The sequence below is a fragment of the Budorcas taxicolor genome, chromosome 24 (assembly GCF_023091745.1).
Source record: "Budorcas taxicolor isolate Tak-1 chromosome 24, Takin1.1, whole genome shotgun sequence".
Taxonomy (NCBI): Eukaryota; Metazoa; Chordata; class Mammalia; order Artiodactyla; family Bovidae; genus Budorcas; species Budorcas taxicolor.
In genome coordinates this window covers 3,611,633-3,635,074 of record NC_068933.1, presented here as the reverse complement: position 1 = coordinate 3,635,074, position 23,442 = coordinate 3,611,633, and the positions used below count along the sequence as shown (strand labels likewise).

General features: G+C 41.4%; 1 protein-coding gene across 1 annotated transcript in view; it reads left to right on the top strand.

The window, feature by feature from the left end:
- CSMD1 (CUB and Sushi multiple domains 1) overlaps positions 1-23,442 on the top strand; it is a 1,658,099-nt gene that overhangs the window by 604,539 nt on the left and 1,030,118 nt on the right. Inside the window, exon 5 of the mRNA XM_052661250.1 lies at positions 18,704-18,911. Coding sequence (XP_052517210.1) covers positions 18,704-18,911 — 208 coding nt within the window. The remainder of the gene's footprint in view (positions 1-18,703; positions 18,912-23,442) is intronic.

The window sequence follows — 23,442 nt, the reverse complement described above, 5'->3', positions numbered from 1 at the left end:
GCTCTTTAGAGAAAAAGGATATAACCATGTATTATATAGTAAAGTGAATGCATGATGAAGTGGGAGGCCAGCCAGATGTACTTAAAGCCTATCCCCTTCAACAGGAGAGCAGCATCCAACTGACTTCTTTCAAGGATGAGGACATGGACTGTCTCCTTCTGGAGATGTTTCCATCTTCTTCATTTATCCTTGAGTTTGCACCTAAATGTCTATATCTTTTCTAATCTCCCCTCATTATTGGTTATTGTCTCGATTGTCTCTTCTAGTTTTTACAAAGATGTCCTGTTTCTGTATGTGCAGTTATATATGTTTAGATGAGAAACATAAAAGGGTTTGAAAAGAAAAAAAGGAAAACTAGATACATTCAATAATGCATATTCTCAGCTCAGGCAGGGGCTCGTGGCCATTCAACTTGACATGCCTACCCAAGAAAAGCTCCAGGTCCTCAGCATTTAGAGGCTCCACTCATGGCTCAGATGGTAAAGAATCTGCCTGATATGTGGGAGACTCAGGTTCAATCCATGGGTTGGGAAGATCCTCTGGATAAGGAAATACCAATCCACTCCAGTATTCTTGCCCGGAGAATTCCACAAACGGATGGGTCTGGCAGGCTGCAGTCCATCGGATCACAAAGAGTCAGACACAACTAAGTAACTAACTCTTTCTTCAGTATTTAGGTCAGCGCGGTTTGCTAGAAATATAACGTGATCCAAAAGTGAGAGCCAACTATGTAATCAAAACTTCCTAATAACTACATTGATAAAGTAAAAACAAAAACAAAAAAAATCTGGTGTGTTTAATTTTAAAAATGTACTTTTTTAACCCAACATAGCCCAATTATGACCATTTCAATATGTAATCAGTATAAAATATTAATGAAGTAGTTTGCACTTTTTTTCCATACTAGTCTTCAAAACCTGGCATGTAATTCACAGTTACAGCATTTCTCAAGGTTAAATAACCACATTTCAAGTTCTCATCAGCTATGTATGCTAGTATCTCCTGTTTCAGAGGGCTCAGACATAGCAAGCAGAGGAATTTTAGTTTTCTTTCTTCCCTTCCACAGCAGTTGCTAATGTATGCAGAGTCCTGGTACTGTGCGTACATTTTACTCATGATGGAGGTTTCGTAGACAGTGGTAGTTTCACGACAAGGACTCACAAGAAAATGGGTCTGAAATATATGAATCTATGCCATTGTCTGATTGGAATTCTTCCTTTTAGCTTCTTAGCAGTTACTGAGACAGATTTGAGCTGAATAGCAGCAGACGGGAGAAGTCTATTTTCACAATTACTTTTAGGCAGAAGATAAGGGTGAGCCTAGTTCTGCATTAATCCAAACAGGTTTCTCAAAAAAACCCTCATTTCAGACGTTGTCTTACTTTGGGAAGAAATGGCACTGGGATCTAATGAACAAAGATTATGGAAAACTTTGAAGGTGAGACTAATTAGCTATCGGAGTAAGCAGAGAATTCAAAACAGTTTCGTGCATGTGTGGCTCAAGATATATAAAGAATAAAATTAAGAGAACTCTAGGGAGAAAACAAACTATTAACAGGTTCAGTTCTGAAAGATAGCAGTTACAATCTATGTTACTGTAAGTACATTGGATTCCTGTACCACGTCTTTCCCATGTGTAAATTACTACATATACTACAGTAAGATATTCACACAATAACTTAGCTCCAGAGACCACATACCCAACCTCTACACAGTGATGTCAATAGACAAGCAAAGATTTTGGAAAGATGATATTCTCAGCATTAGTATGAAGATGAAATGGCATATGCAAAACAGCCTGCAAAGTCTTTAAACTGTAAAGAGGGTACATGGAACGCAGATGATACAGCATGAAGTTTATGGGCTGTGTGGTGTGAGTTTCTCTCTGTCCTCAGTTTTCCTCCCTGTATAATAGTTCCTATTTCCTAGGTCTGTTGGAGAAGTGAAATGAAATATTCCATACAAAATCCTTAAAGAGACATCAACACAGTGAAATTCTGTACGTATTAGCTGTTACAATTACCATCTCAATCTTCTCCCCCTTCCAATCTTGAAAGCAAATTCAGATTTCAGTGACTGGAGACAAATCACAAGAAAAAAAATTGAAAATAAATTCATATAAATTATATGGTGCTAAATTATCTTAATGCTACTAGCTTTTAAGCAAATTTTTTTTATGCTTTATTGGAGTTCTTTAGAATAGAAAACAGAGACTACCAGGCTGATTTAAGAAGAGAAAATGAATAGAGACTCAGAAAAGGAGTGAGCGCCTACTGAAGGGTGAGTCTGTGTCAGGACAGGCCATTGTGTTTCACATGTCACTATGTGGATCGCAGTGATGAGACAAAAATCACATACATATACAGCATGCATGGGGATATATACGAGTATATAAATAGCATGATGGTATCAAAGATACAGATGTAACAATAGTCAGATGGAGATTATCTCTAGATTCATTTATCTTAGTGAAGTGAAAGTGAAGTCACTCAGTCGTGTCTGACTCTTTGCGACCCCATGGGCTGTAGCCTACCAGGCTCCTCTGTCCATGGGATTTTCCAGGCAATATTACTAGAATGGATTGCCATTTCCTTCTCTGGGGGATCTTCCCAACCCAGGGATCGAACACAGGTCTCCCACATTGTGGACAGACGCTTTACCATCTGAGCCACCAGGGAAGTCATTTTTCTTAAGAGTCTAATAAATCAGGATCAAAGTATTTTTAATAAGGTTTGACAGAAAACAGCAAAATTCTATAAAGCAATTATCCTTCAATAAAAAATAAATTAATTAAAAAAGAAGACAAGTCACTTCAGTCATGTCTGACTTTTTGTGACCCCATGGACTGTAAGCCACTAGCCTTCTCTATCCATGGGATTCTCCAGGCAAGAATACTTGAGTGGTTGCCATGCTCTCCTCCAAGGGATCTTCCCAACCCAGGGATCAAACCCATGTCTCCTCCATCTCCTGCACTGACAGGTGGGCTATTTACCACTAGTGCCGCCTGGGAAGCCCCAGAGGAATACATGGGCTAGCATCAATTATCAAATGGTAAGACATTTCTGCTTGGTCATCCAAAATGTAGACGTTTAAGAAAAAGATGTGATAACAGTTAAACCTATATCAGTAATCGAACATCAGGTATCATTCACATGCTTTACAAATATCTTCGTATTTAATGTTCACCATGACCCCAGCTTCCCTGGTGTCTCATATGGTAAAGGATCTGCTGGCAATGCAGGAGAACTGGGTTCAATCCCTGGGTCGGGATGATCCCCTGGAGAAGGGAATGGCAGCGCTCTCCAGTATTCTTGCCTGGAGAGTCCCCTGGACAGAGGAGCCTGGAGGGTACAGTCCATGGGATCACAAAGAGTCAGACATGACTGAGCAACTAACATTTTCACTTTCTTTCATATCCCTGCAAGTTTGGTGTTCTCATTGGACTTGTTTTTCATGCAAAGAGTTTGGGGCCCAGAGGCATGAGGTCATGCAGCGGTAAGTGGGAGAGGCTGAACTGTGACCTGGGATCTTATTCCATCAGTCCCTGCAGTGCTTGGCCTGTTCCCTTTTAATTTAAAAGAAAGAATAAAAATAGGTTTCTTTAAAGAAGAGACCTATGCTTTCATTGGAGCACAAATTTTTGAAATGGGATTGAGCAAACAGATATTTTCCTCCTGACAAATTATTCCTCGAGCCTCGAGGAGCCTGGGAAGGGGAGGGGAGAACGTGGCTCCTGCTCCGGGAAAGCCTTGGGCGACCCGATTTTCTCCTCGGGGAGGGACGTTGCTGGCGCACCCTCCCGCTTCTCCTCCTGCTCCTTGCAGGCGGAGGGCAGCAGGGCGGCTGTGGCGGCTTTCTGTGAGCTCGGTGGGGTGATACCAGTCACACTCTTGGGGCTCTCAGATGAACTCGATGTATCAGCGCAGCTCAGGGGAGCCTCATACCCACAGAGGGATGCTTGGCTGGAGGACCTTTCTCATATTTTACTCTGAAGGCTAGATGTGATTGGCTACAGCTGTTTCTTTATAGAGTCTGTCAGTCTTGGAGAAAAGGAGGCAGGCAAGGGTCCGCTCCCAGACAGATAGTCCTCCTCTTGGAAAAGGCTCTCTTTGCATTCGGTTAATCCTCTCTCCCTTCTCTCCACTGCAGCCCTAAATTCCCCCTCCCCACAACTTGTCCTCCCAGGAATACTTGTTTAGGGTCAGAAAGGTGAGGCCTGAAGGATGCTGCTGGGCACGGGGCTCCCGGTACCTGCAGCCAGGGGTTCTCTGGCTCCAGGTGAAGTGGAGTTAGACACTTGAGGCAGGAAATGAACCACCTGACCCGTAGCTGGTTGATCATCCTTCCCTCCTTATCTTTCCATTTTCAGCCAGCAGAGTCTTTTTTCACCCACTAAGAATTATTTCAAGAAAAGCCACAGGGAAGTGTAGGCATGGCTCAAGATTTTATTTAGACCACACCTCTGTGGCAGGTGTTGTGTTAGGAACTTGGCATGCATTAGTTGATATTATCCTGTCTGGAAGTGTTCAAGTTTAATATTAATCCTCAGAACTTGCAGGTAAGGAACCTAAGCCTGTGTGATGTGAGGGGTGTTGCAGAGACAGTGGGTGCAAAGGCGGGTCTCACACAGCACCTCCTGCTTGGGGCAGTTAAGGACAGGTCTGTTTGCTTTTTCTCTTTTGCTCTATTGAGAAGCATGACCTGCAAACCACTTAAAAATAACTGTAAATGAATTATCATCAGAGTCTATAGCTATTTACTCACTGAGGCTGTCACCTTGTCTCTCTGTCTCAACACATGCATTTCAGATAAATATTCACTGAAAAGTGTCAAAACCCATTGTTACTGTTATGTGATAGCTTGAAAGAGTACAGGATGTGGCAGCTGTTTCGCTTGTTTTAGAGAGTTGATGGATTTTATCCATTTCAGGACAGTTGTATTTCCTTGGAACAAAGAATGATAGCAAGCAGAGATGCCACCAAATAAAGTGCCAGGAGAAGTCTTAGCAATACCCTTAATAAAACATGCTAAATGATGGATGCCATGTTTCATTTAAAGTTGCCTAAAGCTGCCAATTTATTTATTTATTTATTTATTTTGATACAGGATACAGGATGCTTGGGGCTGGTGCACTAGGATGACCCAGAGAGATGATATGGGGAGAGAGGTGGGAGGGGGATTAAGGATTGGGAACTCCTGTACACCCGTGGAGGATTCATGTCAATGTATGGCAAAACCAATACAGTATTGTAAAGTAAAATAAAAAATAAATAAATTAAAAAAAATAACTTTTAATGGAAAAATATATAAATTTATTTATTTTAATTGGAGGTTAATTACTTTACAATATTGTATTGGTTTTGCCATACATCAACATGAATCCACCACAGGTATACACGTCTTCCCCATTCTGAACCCCCCTCCCTTCTCCCTCCCCGTACCATCCCTCTGGGTCGTCTCAGTGCACCAACCCAGGTTCGATGCATGATACTGGATGCTTGGGGCTGGTGCAAATTTCTTTAATTGATAAGCCTTACATAATGTGACTAGAAACGACAATATTTCACTTGCCAGTGCCTTATGAAATGTCATTCAAGGTTTTTAATTGCAAACATTGTGCCACTAGTGGTGATGGGGAAGAGAAACTCTGGGAGAAGATACAGCAGGAGGGAGGTGGGGAGGGAGAGAAGTCATGCTTTTTTGTGGGTGTCAAACTCTGTGATATTTAAAACACAGCTGTGTTTTTATCAGTTATGTTACAGAGGTAACATTGTAAAAATGAATCTTAAATGATTAATCATGTGAGGACCAAGCACTGCAAAATAAGGTTGCATGGGATAGTCTTCATTTAAGAAGCATAGCTCTGTATCAAGTGTGGACAGCTTTGGGGAGTTTAGTTTTCAGCACTTATCTATATATACCAGGTAATAAACAACCCTAAATCTTACCAATTGTTTTTAAATGTTGAAAATATATGTCAGTGTTATTATAGTACATCTGGTGTGCATGCTTTGCGTTTCACAAGGCTACAAGGCTTTCTGATAAGCACTTTTTTTTTAACATTATCTCACTGAATACAATCTAACATTTTAAAGCATAATTGTAAGTGCCTCTATACCAGTTATTTTGAGGCTCAAATTGCAGTATTTTTCCAAGATTTTTTCTCATGTAAATACCATCTTAGGTTTTAGGACTGAAGCTGTCTAGTGACCAAATTAATACTTGTCCAAGGAAATGCCATTCCCTGTGATGGGCAGTGGTGGATGCGTTTACTAGCAAGAACCCTGTTTACTTACTAGCTTAGACATCCTGGACAAGCTGTTCGCAAAGCCTCTGCCTGTAAATCTGTTGAATTGGATTCATGCTCCCCCTTTTTTTTTTTTTAAATTTAATATAGTTGATTCACAATGTTGTGTTAGTTTCAGGTGTACAACAAAGTGATTCAGTGTGGAATATGTGCATATATGTGTGTGTGTGTCTAGATTAATACAATTAATGCTTTAAATCTCATGGAACTGGTAAAGATTAAATGAGATGCTGGAAGTACTCAGCACCAATAATAGCCATTATTATTGAAATCATTATTACTGACAAGCTAGAATGGAACAAAGGTGGAAACCAAAGGAAAGCAGTTCATCCTCTGAAACTCTCAGAGGCTAAAGTCATAGAACATAGTAATTTTGGTTTTCTTTTTAAGATTGGTATTAAGACATAAACATTTCAGTCTTTTTTTTTTTAACATTTCAGTCTTAATTGACAGCATTTTCTTCTCAATATCCTCAATATTATACAAATTAATAGTTCTCTCTCTCCCCATAATTGAGCATAATGAGTGTTTCCAGTGTTTGCTTCTGCACATAATGCTATAATTAGTGTCTCTGTATATATAGCATTGCCTTTGTTTCTTCTGTTTAATTATTTCCTGAGGAAAGAATTCTCGGGATGTTATTTATGCTTTGCAAACTTGCTGAGCAAATTTCCATGCCACATGTATTTTTACTACAATGACTCTTGGATTTGATGTTAGCATTTCCTTTTAATTTGCTGAGGATTTAATAGCATGAAAATGATGCCCCAAAGTTGGGTTTTTAAAAAATTTTTTATTTCCAGTAGACTATGTCTGCTGTCTATTTGTGTTTGTTCATTTAAGAAACATTTATGCAGGACAGACAAGATGTCAGATATATTTAATAGTCAGGTCAGTAGACTCTTTCTGTCAAGGGCCATAAAGTAAATGTTTCATGTATTTCAAGCCATATGGTCTGTGTTTCAGCTACTGTAGTCAGTAATTTTAGAGCAGAAGTCTCCAGTGACTACCTAAACAAACAGGCATGACTGTTTCTACATGCAGCCTGGGGTCTATTTACAATAATAGATACCAGGCTGCACGCAGCCCATAAGCTGTAGTCTGCTTACATAAGTTCTTCACTGGGGCTACAAAGTGAACAAAACAAGAAAAGCCCCAACTGCCATACCTTCGTGGGGAGAACTGAAAGTCAGTCAGTCTCGTGCCCAAGTCTTTGTGACCCCATGGACTAGGATTCTCCAGGCCAGAATACTGCCGTGGGTAGTCTTTCCCTTCTCCAGGGGATCTTCCTAACCCAGGGATCGAACCCAGGTCTCCTGCATTGCAGGCAGATTCTTTACCAGCTGAAACACAAGGGAGCCCTCATGGGTAGAGGTTGACCACATAAATCAAAACAGAAATAAGTAAAAATGAATCAATATGTCACACACCCAGTTGTAATAATTGTTTACTAAAGTGTTGACAGACACATTCACTGAGACAGTGACCTCTGGTTGAGCTGTGGCGACTACTGCTTGGTTTGCCTAAGATTGTCCTGGTGTTAGCACTGGAGGTCCCCCGTCCTGGGAAACCACTATCCTTGGCCAACACAGCAATATTTGGACCCCTGTTGGGGTGAGAGATTAAACGACATGAGCATGTTGAGAGCGTGATCGAGATCAAGGTAGCAGCCAGGACTTTGATCCTGAGGAACCACAGGGTGAGTGAAGAGCAATGCGGAAGCCGGGATGGCTGGAGGGGACTGGACAGTGGCATGGCTGTGGGAGAAAAGGTCAGAGGGGATGGATGCTGAGAGATTCTGGGCCCCTGTGGCCATGATACAGAGCACTATGGGAAGACAGCGGATGGTTTTGATGAGAGAAGGAGCATCATCGCATTTCGAATTTAAGAGACTCACTCTGCTGCTCTTTTGAGCCAAGAATGTGTGGTGCGAAGGGTGGAATGGGGAAACCTGTTTGGAAACCACTCCAGTCTTCAAGGCAAGAGATGACGCTATTTTGGGAGGTAGTAGGAGCAGTGGGCCTTCCCTGGTGGCTCAGACGGTAGAGAATCCACCTGCTAATGGAGGAGATGTGGGTTTGATCTTTGGGTCAGGAAGATCCCCTGGAGGAAAGAATGGCTACCCACTGCAGTATTCTTGCCTGGAGAATTCCATGGACAGAAGAGCCTGGAGGGCTACAGTCCATGGGGTTGCAAAGAGTCAGACTTGACTGAGTGACTCATCACTTTCACAACGCAGCAGTAGTGGAGGTTGCAAGATGCATTTGGATTCAGAATACAGATTAGAAAGGTCAGCTTTTCAAGGAGACTTCTCTGAGAACTTCTTGGTTACCAGAGTCCCTCCTGCCTCTGGCTCAGGGCATTTTTTATCCTCTCATTCTGATTATTTAGCATTACATTAAAAAAAAGCTTATAGACTTCATGTTTTTTCTTTATAAAATCTTTATTTAGCTCATGTTGATGTAGACTTCATTTTTGAGAGCAGTTTTAAGAGTATAGAAATCTCAAGCAGGAAATAGCATTCCTGTATATGAGTTCTTCTGTCCCCCTGCAAAGTCTTTCCTATTATTAATATCTTACAATAGTATGGTACTTTCATTACAACTGATGAAATAATGTCAATGTATTTTGACAAATGCATAATGCCACTTACCCACCATTGCAGTGTTGTGTAGAATGGGCCCACTGCCTTTACAATCCTTTGTGCTCCAGCTGTTCATTTCTCTCTCCACCCTAACCCCTTGGTGACCTCTGATCTTTTTACTGTCTATACCTTTTCAGAGTGTCATATAGTTGAAGTCATATAACACGTAGGTGCCTCTCTCTTCACAGTATGCATTTAAGGCTATTGTGTCTCTTCATAGCTCGGCAGTTCATTTCCTTATATATCTGAATGTTGTTTGTTATTTAGCCACTGAGTCATGTCCAGCTCTTTGCAACTCCCTCTTAGTTCAGCCGACCAGGCTCTTCTGTCCATGGGATTTGTACAGGCAAGAATGCTGGCGTGGGTTACCATTTCCTTCTTCAGTCTATTTCTGAATAATATCCCATTATATATGCAACAGAAATGGCAACCCACTTCAGTATTCTTGTATTCTTCAGTATTCAGAATCCCATAGAAAGGGGAACCTGGTAGGCAAAGTCCATGGCATTGCAAAGAGTCAGATATGACTGAGCAACTCACACTTCCACTTTCAAGCTATTGAAGGACATTTTGGTCGCTTCCAGTTTTCATCAATTATGAATAAAGCTGTTAGAAGAAGCAAAAAATCAAGCAAAAGAATACAGCTTAAAGAAATTGCCTGTAGAACTGCCAGTGGTTGCAGAACATGAGAGAAACAGGAGAGTCATGTACGATGCCAGTTTTTTCTAAGCCACTGGAAGAATCGGCTTCCCACTTATTGAAATAGAGAAGACTGTGGAATTTGACTTGGAAAAATAAAGTTTAAGAATATGATCTGGGAACTAGGAGATCTGGACTGCTATTTAGACATCCATTTGGATATACCAAGTTGGCAGTTGGATATATAAAAGTGAAATTCAAGGAAGATCTGAAATCAACCTTCAAGCTAGAGAAGTGTCAACATATGTACACTATTTAATCCATAGAACTGAGCCTAAATGAGACTACCCAGGTAGTAAATTAAGTTAGGAAGAAAAGAGGTCCAAATACTGAATCCCAGACACTTTTCTAAGGATTGAGAGATGAAATCAAAATAATGAGGGGACCAAGAAAGCATGTCCTTAAGGTTAGAGGCAGCCATGGTATTGGTATATAAGGAGCTAGTGAGCAAAATCATATGTACACATTGTGAAAGTGTCATTTTTTGATGCTATACTGTACCCATGTAAGATGTAATCATTGGTGGAAAGTGGAAGAAGGGTACACAGGATCAGTCTGTACTATGATTGCAACTTCTTGTGAATTTGCAATTATTTCAAGATATAAGAATTTTGCAAGTCTATTGACAAAAACGTACTTCAAGGAAGATGAAATGGATAACTGTGGGATGTTGTTGAGAGTTTGTATGAGATGAGAACTGAGAACTGACCCTTGGATTTGTTGGTGTGGCTGACGTGAGACGGGCAGTTCTTGTGGACCAATGAGGACAAAATCCTGACTCATGTGGATTCAGTTGAGGATGGGAAAAAACTAAAGATTGCAATTATAGACATTTTCAAGGTGTGTTTCTGGGAAAGGGATTTTAATAAATAAAGCTAAAGGTAGATATGGAGTCTGGAAATAGATGTGGAAATAAAAGTTCGGTTCAGTTGCTCAGTCGTGTCCAGCTCTTTGCAACCCCATGGACCACAGCACGCCAGGCCTCCCTGTCCACCACCAACTCCTGGAGTTTATCCAAACTCATGTCCATCAAGTTGGTGATCCCATACAACCATCTCATCCTCTGTCATCCCCTTCTCTTCCTGCCCTCAATCTTTCCCAGCATCAGAGTCTTTCCTTCTTTTTAAATATAAATTTATTTATTTTAATTGGAGGTTAATTACTTTACAATATTGTATTGGTTTTGCCATACATCTACATGAATCCACCACAGGCATACATGTGTTCCCCATCCTGAACCCCTCTCCCTCCTCCCTCCCCGTACCATCCCTCTGGGTTGTCCCAGTGCACCAGCCCCAAGCATCCAGTATCATGCATCGAACCTGGACTAGAAATTCATTTCATATGTGATATTATACATGTTTCAATGCCATTCTCCCAAATCATCCCACCCTCTCCCTCTCGCACAGAGTCCTCTAATGAGTCAGCTCTTCACATCAGGTGGCCAAAGTATTGGAGTTTCAGCTTCAACATCAGTCCTTCCAATGAACATCCAGGACTGATCTCCTTTAGAATGGACTGGTTGTATCTCCTTGCAGTCTAAGGGACTTTCAAGAATTTTCTCCAACACCACAGTTCAAAAGCATCAATTCTTCGGTGCTCAGCTTTCTTTATAGTCCAACTCTCATATCCATACATGATTACTGGAAAAACCATAGCCTTGGCTAGATGAACCTTTGTTGGCAAAGTAATGTCTCTGCTTTTTAATATGCTCTTTAGGTTGGTCATAACTTTCCTTCCAAGGAGTATGTGTCTTTTAAAAGAGTTACTTAAACAAAAGAGTTACTTTAAAAAAAAAAAAAAAAACAACTTTTTTTGAATGGGAAGTTTTTTTTAATATAAATTTATTCATTTTAATTGAGGTTAATTACTTTACAATAACATGTTTTTTATGGGGCTTCCCAGGTGGTGCTGGTGGTAAAGAATCCACCTGTAGTGCAGGAGAACAGATGTGGGTTTGATCCCTGGATCAAGAGGATCCCCTGGAGAAGGAAATGGCAGCCCTCTCCATTATTCTTCCCTGGTGAATCCCATTTACAGAGGAACCTGGCAGGCTACACAGTCCATGGGGCTGCAAAGAGTTGGACGTGACTGAGTGACTAAGCTATGCATGCTGAGAGCAGCTCTCCTATCAAAGAGTAAATGATCATTTGTTGAGGGATTTGGCTTAGATGAGAGCAATAGCGCAGGTATAGGTGTAAACTGTAGGCCGAGTGTTTACCGCTCATCCAGGGAGGACATTTTGTGGGCAGAAATGCAAATAGGTGATCATACATGGTGTCAGTAGATCATAAAATTTCTCTTTCAATCACTTCTATTTTCTTAGGGAAATAGGAAACAAAGTCACGTTAAGGATGCGGCAGGAGATGCTGGCAGGAGGAGGAAGAGGGTACAAAATGGCCCTTCCTCCCAACAGTCCAGAGGAGTGGAATCCTCGAGAAGGGGGCTGCCTTCCGACCACTGGACTCTGTGACCCTCTTCTCCCCTTGTGGCAGCTGCTAAGCTCCTGGTGAAAGCAGTGTGTAGACCTGGGAGAACAGTCTTACTCAAAGCAGTGGTAAAATGATCAAAATAATTAAATAATCTGTCATTAAGCAATGACTTCCCCGGGTCAGGAAGATCCCCTGGGGAAGGAACTGACAACCCAATCCAGTACTCTTGCCTAGAAAATTCCACAGATGGAGGAGCCTGGTGGGTGTCCATGAGGTCCTGAAGAGTTGGACATGACTGAGTGACTTTTATTTTTTAAAGCGATGACTGCATGCTAAGTTGGAGAAAATACAAATAGCCATTTGTATGGAGTCCTTAGCATTTGCCTGCAATATTTTGAACACTTTACAGCTATTGATCTATTTAACCTTCACAACCACTCTATGAATTGTTGCTGTTCAGTCATGAAGTCATGTCCAACTCTTTGCAACCCCATGGACTGCAGCACATCAGGCTTCCCTGTCCTTCACTGTCTCCTATAGTTTGTTCAAACTCTTATCCATTGAGTCAATTTTGCCATCCAACCACCTCATCCTCTATTGCTCCTTTTCCCTCCTGCCCTCAATGTTTCCCAGCATCAGACTCTTTCTAGTGAATTGACTCTTTGCATCAGGTGGCCAAAGTATTGGAGCTTCAGCTTCAGCATCAGTCCTTCCAATGAATATTCAGGACTGATCTCCTTTAGAATTTACTTCTCTGATCTCCTTGCAGTCCAAGGGACTCTCAAGAATCTTCTCCAACACCATGGTTCAAAAGTATCAATTATTCGGCACTCAACCTTCTTTATGGCCCAACTCTCACATCCATACTACTGGAAAAAACATGCCTTTGATTGTATGACATCCTTACTATCTTCATTTATAAATAGCCACACTGAGGCCCAGAGAAGAGAACTTGTTATCTAAAGGGGCGAAAACTCAGATTCCAATCCAGGCAGCCAACTTGAAAGCTCATACTGGTACCAGTATTCTACACAGCCTTAGGGAAGGCATGTTAGAAACGAATCGCCAGTCTAGGTTCGATGCAGGGTGCAGGATGCTTGGGGCTGGTGCACTGGGATGACCCGGAGAGATGGTTTGGGGGGGAGGTGGGAGGGGGGTTTGGGATTGGGAACACATGTACACCCGTGGCGGATTCATGTTGATGTGTGGCAAAACCAACACCATATTGTAAAATAAATGAAAAATAATAATAATAAGAAGAGAACATTGCCTAGTGTTAGCAACTGAACGTTTTAAATGTGTGTGCACATCTTTCTTCTTTGCTGAATATTTTTCTATACAATTTCTAAAATTGAGAAGTTATGCAGGGTATACTCTGCATTTTATAAATTTAATATTGTAAGTCAGGGATTTGCTGAAGCAGTGTTACAGATGCTTGGTAAGCACTGCACGGTTTGGTTGCATTGTAATTTATTTAATGATTTATCTGTTGTTAAACATTTAGTTGGTTTCAATTTTTCTTTATGATAAATATGGCTGGAAGAAACACAAGCTGGAATCAAGATTGCTGGGAGAAATATCAATAACCTCAGATATGCAGATGACACCACCCTTATGGCAGAAAGTGAAGAGGAGCTAAAAAGCCTCTTGATGAAAGTGAAAGAGGAGAGTGAAAAAGTTGGCTTAAAGCTCAACATTCAGAAAACGAAGATCATGGCATCTGGTCCCATCACTCCATGGGAAATAGATGGCGAAACAGTAGAAACAGTGTCAGACTTTATTTTTGGGGGCTCCAAAATCACTGCAGATGGTGACTGCAGCCATGAAATTGAAAGACACTTACTCCTTGGAAGGAAAGTTATGACCAACCTAGGTAGTATATTCAAAAGCAGAGACATTACTTTGCCGACTAAGGTCCTTCTAGCCAAGGCTATGGTTTTTCCTGTGGTCATGTATGGGTGTGAGAGTTGGACTGTGAAGAAGGCTGAGCACTGAAGAATTGATGTGTTTGAACTGTGGTTTTGGAGAAGACTGTTGAGAGTCCCTTGGACTGCAAGAAGATCCAACCAGTCCATTCTGAAGGAGATCAACCCTAGGATTTCTTTGGAAGGAATGATGCTAAAGCTGAAGCTCCAGTACTTTGGCCACCTCATGCGAAGAGTTGATTCATTGGAAAAGACTCTGATGCTGGGAGGGATTGGGGGCGATGAAAAGGGGACGACCCAGGATGAGATGGCTGGATGGCATCACGGACTCGATGGACGTGAGTCTGAGTGAACTCCTGGAGTTGGTGATGGACAGGGAGGCCTGGCATGCTGTGATTCATGGGATCGCAAAGAGTCAGACACGACTGAGCAACTGAACTGAATTGAACTGAACTGATGTCTCTAAATAATGTTTTATTCTGTATTTTGAATCATGCCATTAAGTTAAATTCCTAAAAACACTGATACCCAAGTAAAGCTTATAATACTTTTACAGTTTGGGATGAAACTTTTTAAAAGTTGTGAAATTCCTTAGGGGACATAGTGCACTCTGATTTCTGCTTACAGTTAGAATTCCCCACTTACAGAAATCAGTACATTCAAACACATCTTTTATTAAAAACCTTATCTTCTTCTTGGATTAACTTGATGGCATTCAAACTCCTCTAAGCTGTGGAATTCTTTTTTCAAATGCAAGATTTTCTGAAAACTCAATATAGGAAACGGATTTAAAGAAATAATTGCTCTGATAGTTGCTGCAGGATTAGACTCCTTGACTCCATTTTTCCACTTTTGCCCTCTGACCCCTTCACGTGGCTGTCCCAGGAGCACAGTTTTTACCATATGGAGTGAAGGGACTCAATATTGATATTCAGCATCTTATTAGGAAACATTTTGGGTGCTAATTTTTATAGTCAAGTATTTACCTGGCAGTTTCAAACCTAGCTTCATTTTCTTTCTGCATAATGTGTAAAAAAAAAAAAGTGTGTGGGGGGATATGATGTAATTGTAAATAACACTTACTTAAGTAGATACCCTCCCCCTTTTTTTCAGCTTCTAGACAAAAAGAAATTTCTCGGTATATAGCAGAATTAATATTAAGGTAATTTTTTTGGTACATTTGTTCTACTGTTAATATCCAGGGATAAAAAAACTTACATTATATTGATATATAACTATAATATATAAATATTGGCCAGAATTATCTAGTTTAATAGTTATTTTTTAATATATTTTACTTTTTATATGTGATTTCTAAGTTTACATTAAGTGTTTATGGCACTTGAAATAACTCTTCAGTTTCTGAGAAGCTTGTCAATAATCCCCATTTCTTAATGTTTTACTTTGATTATTTTGCTTTGTCTGCCTGCCTTGACTTTATTTCTTCTTGAAACTTCCCCACTGCTCTGCTGATAAAAAGAGCATTTCTGGACTTGTGGCTCAGCTATTTGTTGAAAACAAACAGAGCAAAACAAACACTCAACTGAACCCCTTCTGGGTTGCTACCACGATGAAATTTTCTTCTTAGAGTCTTGCTGCAGTTTTTAATCAAATATTATTTATTTAGAACTTTACATTTGATAATACCTCATAGTACTATAACTAAATTAGCTTACTTTCCTGCTTTTACTCCTTGAAATGATAAAGTTGGATGTTATCTTAAGCCCAGATGTATATTATTATAGTCCCATCCTCCTACTGAAGATGGCTGAGTGAAGGGTCAGTATAACTGACTCAAGTACAGGAAATGTTGATTCCGGCACAGGAGGAGGGAAGAGAGGGAACTTTACTGAGTTCCAGACTACCTATGAGGCCCAGGGGAATCCCTGAGCACAGCCAGGCTCATAAAGCTTGTGGCCCAATGCTTTGTCCTGGGCAAAGGGCTGAGAAGTGGGGCAGAGCAAGCTGAGGAGACAGGGAGCAAGCCAAGGTAGATGAGAGAGGGCAGGATGTTGAACCCAGGAAGGGGCCAAGGAACAGACATGGAGGCAATGGATGCGGGGTATTGCACAGGACGATTAGTGTGGAGTCCCTGGGGCTGGGACAACACAACTGTCAAATATTGACTCCAGGGTCCCCAGCAGATCACAAAATCTTTGGATACTCAGTTCAGTTCAGTTCAGTTCAGTCACTCAGTTGCATCTGACTCTGGGACCCCATGGACTGCAGCACGCCAGGCCTCCCTGATCATCACCAATGCATTGAGTTCACTCAAACTCATGTCCATTGAGTCGGTGATGCGATCCAGCCATCTCATCCTCTGTTGTTCCCTTCTCCTCACACCTTCAATCTTTCCCAGCGTCAGGGTCTTTTCAGATGAGTCAGCCCTTCGCATGAGGTGGCCAAAGTACTGGAGTTTCAGCTTCAGCATCAGTCCTTCCAATGAATATTCAGGACTGATTTCCTTTAGGATGGACTGGTTGAATCTCCTTGCAGTCCAAGGGACTCTCAAGATTCTTCTCCAACTCCACAGTTCAAAAGCATCAATTCTTTGGCACTCAGCTTTCTTTGTAGTCCAACTCTGACATCCATACACGACTACTGGAAAAACCATATCTTTGACTAGATGGACCTTTGTTGGCAAAGTAATGTCTCTGCTTTTTAATATGATGTCTAGGTTGGTCATAACTTTCCTTCCAAGGAGTAAGCATATTTTAATTTCATGCCTGCAATCACCATATGCAGTGATTTTGGAGCCCCCCCCCCCAAATAGTCAGCCACTGTTTCCACTGTTTCCCCATCTATTTGACATGAAATGATGGGACCGGATGCCATTATCTTAATTTTCTGAATGTTGAGCTTTAAGCCAACTTTTTCACTCTCCTCTTTGACTTTCATCAAGAGGCTCTTTAGTTCTTTACTTTCTGCCATAAGGGTGGTGTCATCTGCATATCTGAGGTTATTGATATTCTCCCAGCAATCTTGATTCCAGTTTGTGCTTCTTCCAGCCCAAAGTTTCTCATAATGTACTCTGCATATAAGTTGAATAAGCAGGGTGACAATATACAGCCTTGACATACTCCTTTTCCTATTTGGAACCAGTCTGTTGTTCCATGTCCAGTTTTAACTGTTGGTTCCTGACCTGCATGCAGGTTTCTCAAGAGGCAGGTCAGGTGGTCTGGTATTCCCATCTCTTTTTCGACAGTTTATTGTGATCCACACAGTCAAAGGCTTTGGCATAGTCCATAAACCTGAAGTAGATTCTTTTTTGGAAGTCTGGAACTTTTCTTGGATACTCAAGCCCCTTATATAAAATGTCATAGTAATGTATGTATGTAAACTCCACACACATCCTCTCATATACTTTAAATTATTTCTAGAATATTTATAATACCTAATACAATGAAAATGCTATATAAATAATTGTCAGCATGCAGCAAACTTAAGTTTCACTGTTTGGAACTTTCTAGAAATATTTTTTTGTATGTTTTTCCATCTGCTGTTGGTAGAATCTATGGATGCAAGAGCAGACTCATTGGGAAAGAGCAGGATGCTGAGAAAGTTTGAGGGCAGGAGGAGAAAGGGTCTACAGAGGACGAAATGGTTGGATGCCATCGTCAACTCAATAGACATGAGTTTGAGCAAACTCTGGGAGATGGTGAAGGACAGGGAAGCCTGGCATGCTACAGTCCATGGGGTCACAAAAAGTCAGACATAACTGAGTGACTGAACAACAACAAAATGGATATAGAGTCTTCAGACACAGACAGCCAAGTGTGAACTCTTTGTTAGGATTATGTGATAGGAAAGAAGAAGGGGGGGGGGGGTGGTGGATGGGAGAAATGAAAGAAAAAAAACAGGAAGAAAGAGAGGAAGGAACAGTATTTACAGTGTCTTCAAAAATGTTGTCTTACAAATATTTGTCTTCCCTATATATACACTTTACTATATACGTAACATTTTGTATTAGATGATTATATAAATTGAATAACATCTATTTTTTTTACTATGTGGAAAAAATTACAAAATCCATTTCTCTTCAAAAGAGTATTTATTCCAATGCCAATTTGTATCCTCAGCGTATTATATATTACCTTACTGATCTTTTCCTTGTCACTTTCCCTTGATTATCCATTTTAAGTTTTCATGTAGCTGTTTCCTACTCAGAATCTTTTTATGATATTGGTGCATCTCTGTTTTCATCTTATTCAAGGACTTATCTGAAATTCAAAGCCAAGTGCACATTCCAAACTCTACCTGATGTAAAGATTAGGGTGGATACTTCTTTTAAGATCACTGTGTTTTCACAGCCAGCTCACAGAAAATGAAGCAAAGATGGCTACCTACTTTTAAGATTCAAAATGTTGCCAACTTGTTTCTTTCTTCCTTTGAGAATACAGTTGAGCCGCCTGTGAACGTCAGGTGTATAATAACTGCACATCATAGATCTTAGAAAAGACATAATTTCACTTCTTTCTTTAGTGGTAGTTCAGTTCACAAGGCAATATAATTGGTATACTGTTACGTCTTTCCATAGAACTAAACTAACAAATCAGAAGAAAGAAACCCTCTTTCCAATTGTGTGTCATGATTTTGGATTCAGAAAATATTTGCCACCCCTGAAGAGTGGCGCTTGATGGAGGTACTTGTGTCTGAAGCCACTTCTAAACGTGCTTTCTCTCTTCTGCCCCTTGCAGCTGAGGGGGCCTGCGGGGGAACCTTGCGGGGGACGAGCAGCAGCATCTCCAGCCCCCACTTCCCTTCTGAGTATGAGAACAACGCTGACTGCACGTGGACCATCCTTGCAGAGCCCGGGGACACCATCGCGCTGGTCTTCACTGATTTCCAGCTCGAAGAAGGATACGACTTCTTAGAGATCAGCGGGACAGAAGCACCGTCCATATGGTGAGTGCTGGACAAGAGACATCCTTCTTTCTTGCCTTGTTCTTCTGGCTGCTAAAACGTAACCTATAGTGTGAATGATTTGTCAGAGCTTCTGGGATGTTTCTGTGTTGGTCTTAGAGCTAGAGAAGTTGTCTGGTCCTGGACACTGGAATTTGCCTCAGTTTGGGCTTATATGAAGCTACACAGACAAGGCAGCTAAGTGAGCTGAGCTAGTTTTGGATTTGGTCTGGAGTTGATTCAGTGTCAACAGATATTTTTAGATGGTGGTGATTTAAAATGTCATGGAACCAGTCATCTGTTGCCTGTGCTGCAAATGTGTGATTACCTACATCTTTTCCTTCCTGGAGACCATGTGACCAACCTTGCAGGTCACAAGGGAACCATAAATGCTCCTCTGATGCATACATAATACTGGTTATCTGATCAGTTCCTTGGCGTGTGTGCTGGTGGTGACAGGAGAAAACCCAATCAAATCCACTATAGCCTCTGGTTTATGGTGTTTCTTGCACGAGCAGACTTTGCTGTGTCGATAATACAACTGAAAAATAGATGTTTAAAGATGTAAAGTGTGCATCAAATTAAGTCATTTGATATGAGTTGAACTGGGTTTTTTGGTTTTAATTAATGTTTTAATTTCTTAGCATTTTAAGAACTGCAACTGCTACCTATTTCAGGTCTTTAACAACAAGGAAACGCCACTGTAAGTTCAAAATAAGTTGGAATAGAGGAAACACTGGCTCTTGATACATTGGTGGAGGGGATGAAATGAGTGATTTTGAACATCTCTAGGGGTTTCAGTTTGCATTTCAGTACAGAGACTGAAGGTTAAAAATATCAAACCTGACAAATGGCATGAGTTAGACCACCTGTTTTTAAACCAATTATTAACACTGTGTTTTACTTTATTTTCCAAGACTCAACATTCAATGCAGAGAATTTGTATTTATAGACGGTTATTTCCTTTCATTAACTTTATTGTCCTTATGTTAAATGTTACTTCAATTAAGAGAAAAATAACCACTGCCTCTGTGATATTTGTTTTCCATTTCATTCATCTGAGCAATAATTTTAGATTGAGCAGGGTTACCCTTTTGCTTATTTCATGTTATACCATTTAAGTTTTAAGACTCAGAGATTGATTATGTTATTATCTGTGTAGCCTCTTGTAACCTCAGAGCTCATGGAACCTGATACAAAGCTGAAAGTTGAGTGTCCTGGTTTCTGCTCCAAGTTCTGTTGCAAATCATCTCTGTGACCTTGAACAAGTCATTTAACTGCTTATCTAAAAAGAGGCTGTACTAAATGAGCTGTACTGTTTTAAATTAATTCATTCAACATCTACTGAGTGCTTTTCTCTGTCCATCAGTGTAAGAGATTCAGTGATGCAGCACTCTCCTGGATCTAAAATCAGCTTGTTTTAGTTTTCAGAAAACCATTGCAATGCAAAAATATATAGTGACACATTCTTAGAAATTTAGTCATTCCTTGTTAAGGCCTTATTTCTGAGAGATTCCAGAGATCTCATGCATTTCCTGGATGTGGTATCAGGTTGGGAGGAGGGAGAGGAAAAAGTGAGGTGTGTTGAACGATGGTTGTATTAATGGCATCCGTGGTCAAGGTTGGCTTTTGCCAAACAACCTTTGTTTATGCAAGAAAGGAGACTCTACAGAGTGAATGTCCACGTCCAAGTCTGGAAGAGAAACAGGGATGCTGAGCAGAGACACGAGCACAGTGGCACAGAGTCCTGCAGAAGGCCTCATGGCCCTCCACACAGCGTGAGCACCCTGAGCATGCAGACCCCTTGGTCTCTTTTGTCTGCACTAGGCAGCCTGCAGGACTGACTGATCTTACTTGACATGGTTTTCCCATTTCTTCTTTTCTCATCCCTGCTGATTTCTCTTGCATCCTCTCCTCCTCTCTGTTTTATCTCCACCAGTCCTTTCCCAGACTTGGGTCCCCTGGTCCTTCAATAATCAAACTCAGAAAAGTGTGTGGATGGACTCTTGAATGTGCTAAAATTGTGATCTGTCGGAAATGCCAGGTGGGGCTACGGCCATGTGGGTGCCTGAAAACGACAGCTCACAGTCGGGAATCTGCGTAGGGAATGTTGGAGGAATCGCCCCGTGTCTTCCTGGTGCTTGGATTCAGACTGAAATGGTTTCCAGCTCCCTGAACTCTTTCTCGTGGTGTTTGGCAGGACACCACATTCAACAGCAATCTAGCAGGAGTGGGTAGGACTCGAGCAGCTGTTGAAAACACCCTGGATGGGACTTGTGCCCTGTGTGCCTTCTGGTCCAATAAACTGGGTTTCCTGTTGGTTCATCGTGGTCCCTCTCTTCTGATAGTCCTCATCAGACATGTATGGAGCTGTGCTGATAACTACCTTCTCGAGATGACTTGCACTGTCCTGTTGGTGTGCACAAAGGCCGGTGCACTCATTGAGATCCTTGCCCGTTTCTGATGAAGAGTCCAAGAGGCACAAAGAATGGGAGATGGCAAAGCTGAGGGAGCAGGTGAGGGGCGAGGCTGTGTCTGAAGGCCTCTGAACCCAAACCACATTTTTTTTTTCACTCTAAGACTGTCCCCCCAGTGGAACTGTCCAGGTCTGAGCCTAATGGCCTGCTGGGGAGGTTCCCTTTCCTCTGTTTCAGGACTGACACTGGGGTTTGGATCCTAAAGCCTTGAGCAGGCCACCACCATAAGGGAGATGGGCTACTGGAGAAGCCTCTGAGCACACAAGTGCATCAGTCGAGTCAGAGACAGCAGAGCTTCTCAGGGTGACATTGAGTGTTTATCACAATTACAAAGAGGACTATCTCGATATGGCCATAGGACCACTTTACAAGAGAATGGTCTTCAGGGGAGGCAGAGAAGGAGAACATGGTTTTCTGAAATCACTACTGAAACATACGTGGGCACATTTACAATACAAAGCGGAGCCACTGGGTTACCTTTCCAGATTTATACCAACGCATAATGGAACTTATCTTCAAAAGACTATTATTTAACTGTAATTTTCAAGTGACACTCTCTACCATGTGTCAGGTTCTAAATTGGTATATTTAAAGATTTACCCATCCCCAGACTGCAAGAAAAATACCAAGTGGCCATGTGGGTGGGTGTACTTCATCTCGGGCACAAGGTTACACGGCAATGACAGCAGGACCATGCTAATGGCTGTGTGTGCAGAAAGAGTGCCCACACACATATAATTTTCCAATAATCTCTTTTTGAAAGAGAGACTATACAAGCAAGGGCACTCTGAGAAGAAGCTACCTGGAAAATTGTTAAGAACAATAATAGGATTAGCCTTATTTTCAATTCATTTGGAGTGAAGTTACCAACGCAGCTATGTTTTATGTAAGGGTTGCCATGGCTACAGCAGAGGCAGTCTAAAAGTGGTGGATGATGCAAAGTTCCAAAATTGTCCATATGTTAATCATGGTGCGTCGGGCGGGGGGAAGGGCGGAGAGGGGGGCGGTATTTGCTTTTGACTGAGCCACTCTGCGTCCATCAGATGAGGCTCGATTCGTTTCGAACTAGTTAGATGCTGAGCTTAGACAGGTCAGTGTCTTATACCTTCAATACCTTCTTTAAAGGGGGAGCCATCAGCCCTAGTTGTCTTTGCAGAGTGGTCTAGTAATTACGATTTTTCCAGCAGTCAGAAACCTGGTTAGCAGTGAGGCTAATCATTCCTTCTTACTTTCTAAAGTGATCCAATCTAACTCCTAATTCTGGAAATATCAAGAGGGGAAAAAAAAAAAAGATTGATTTTTTCAGCATTAAGCTACTAAGGTTTCTAAATTAAGACACGGTGGTGAAAAGAATTTGGAACATCAGAAAGTCTTGACAAAAGACCAGGAAGAGAGTGTTTGATATATTTAAAATATGCACTCATATCTGGGCATCATTATCTACCCTGTTTCGAGAGGGGGTGGTTGTGTCTAGGGGTAGAGAAGGAAGAAAAACAGGAACACACGAATGTGTTTAAGATGCGCCCCCAGACTTACTTAAATGCATTAGTTTCCTCAAAAACCTTCAGTGACTGAGCTATGAAATTTGGAATAAAACCCAACTGAAGCCTTAACAGATCAAGGCTTTTCAGAGCATAGCCCACCCTGCCCACCAGCCTGGCCTTTTTCCTCCGCGGCAAACACCCTCAGTTTCCCTATTAAATGCACCCTGGTCTTCACCTTAGAGGATGTTTGTGTCTCTTGCGTGTATGTCCAGGAGCCAGCCTCCATGTGGAATGCCCAGGCTGCTGAGCTGAACAGACATTAAAAGACGTAAGTGACATGTAGTTGGTAGAACCTGGGGAGGAGTACCGCCAGGAGGGCATAGAACTTTACACCATTGTCCTCCCTGGAAAACCACACTGATCACAAACTCAAGAATGCTTCTCAGCCCCCTCAGATTAACCCTGGCTTCTTATATCAATAGAAAATCTGTTACATATAATTTTTTTTTAAGGCTTAAGTCTAGTTATTCACTAAGCAACATGACCCTACCCCTTTGCCTGTTGGGACTGTGT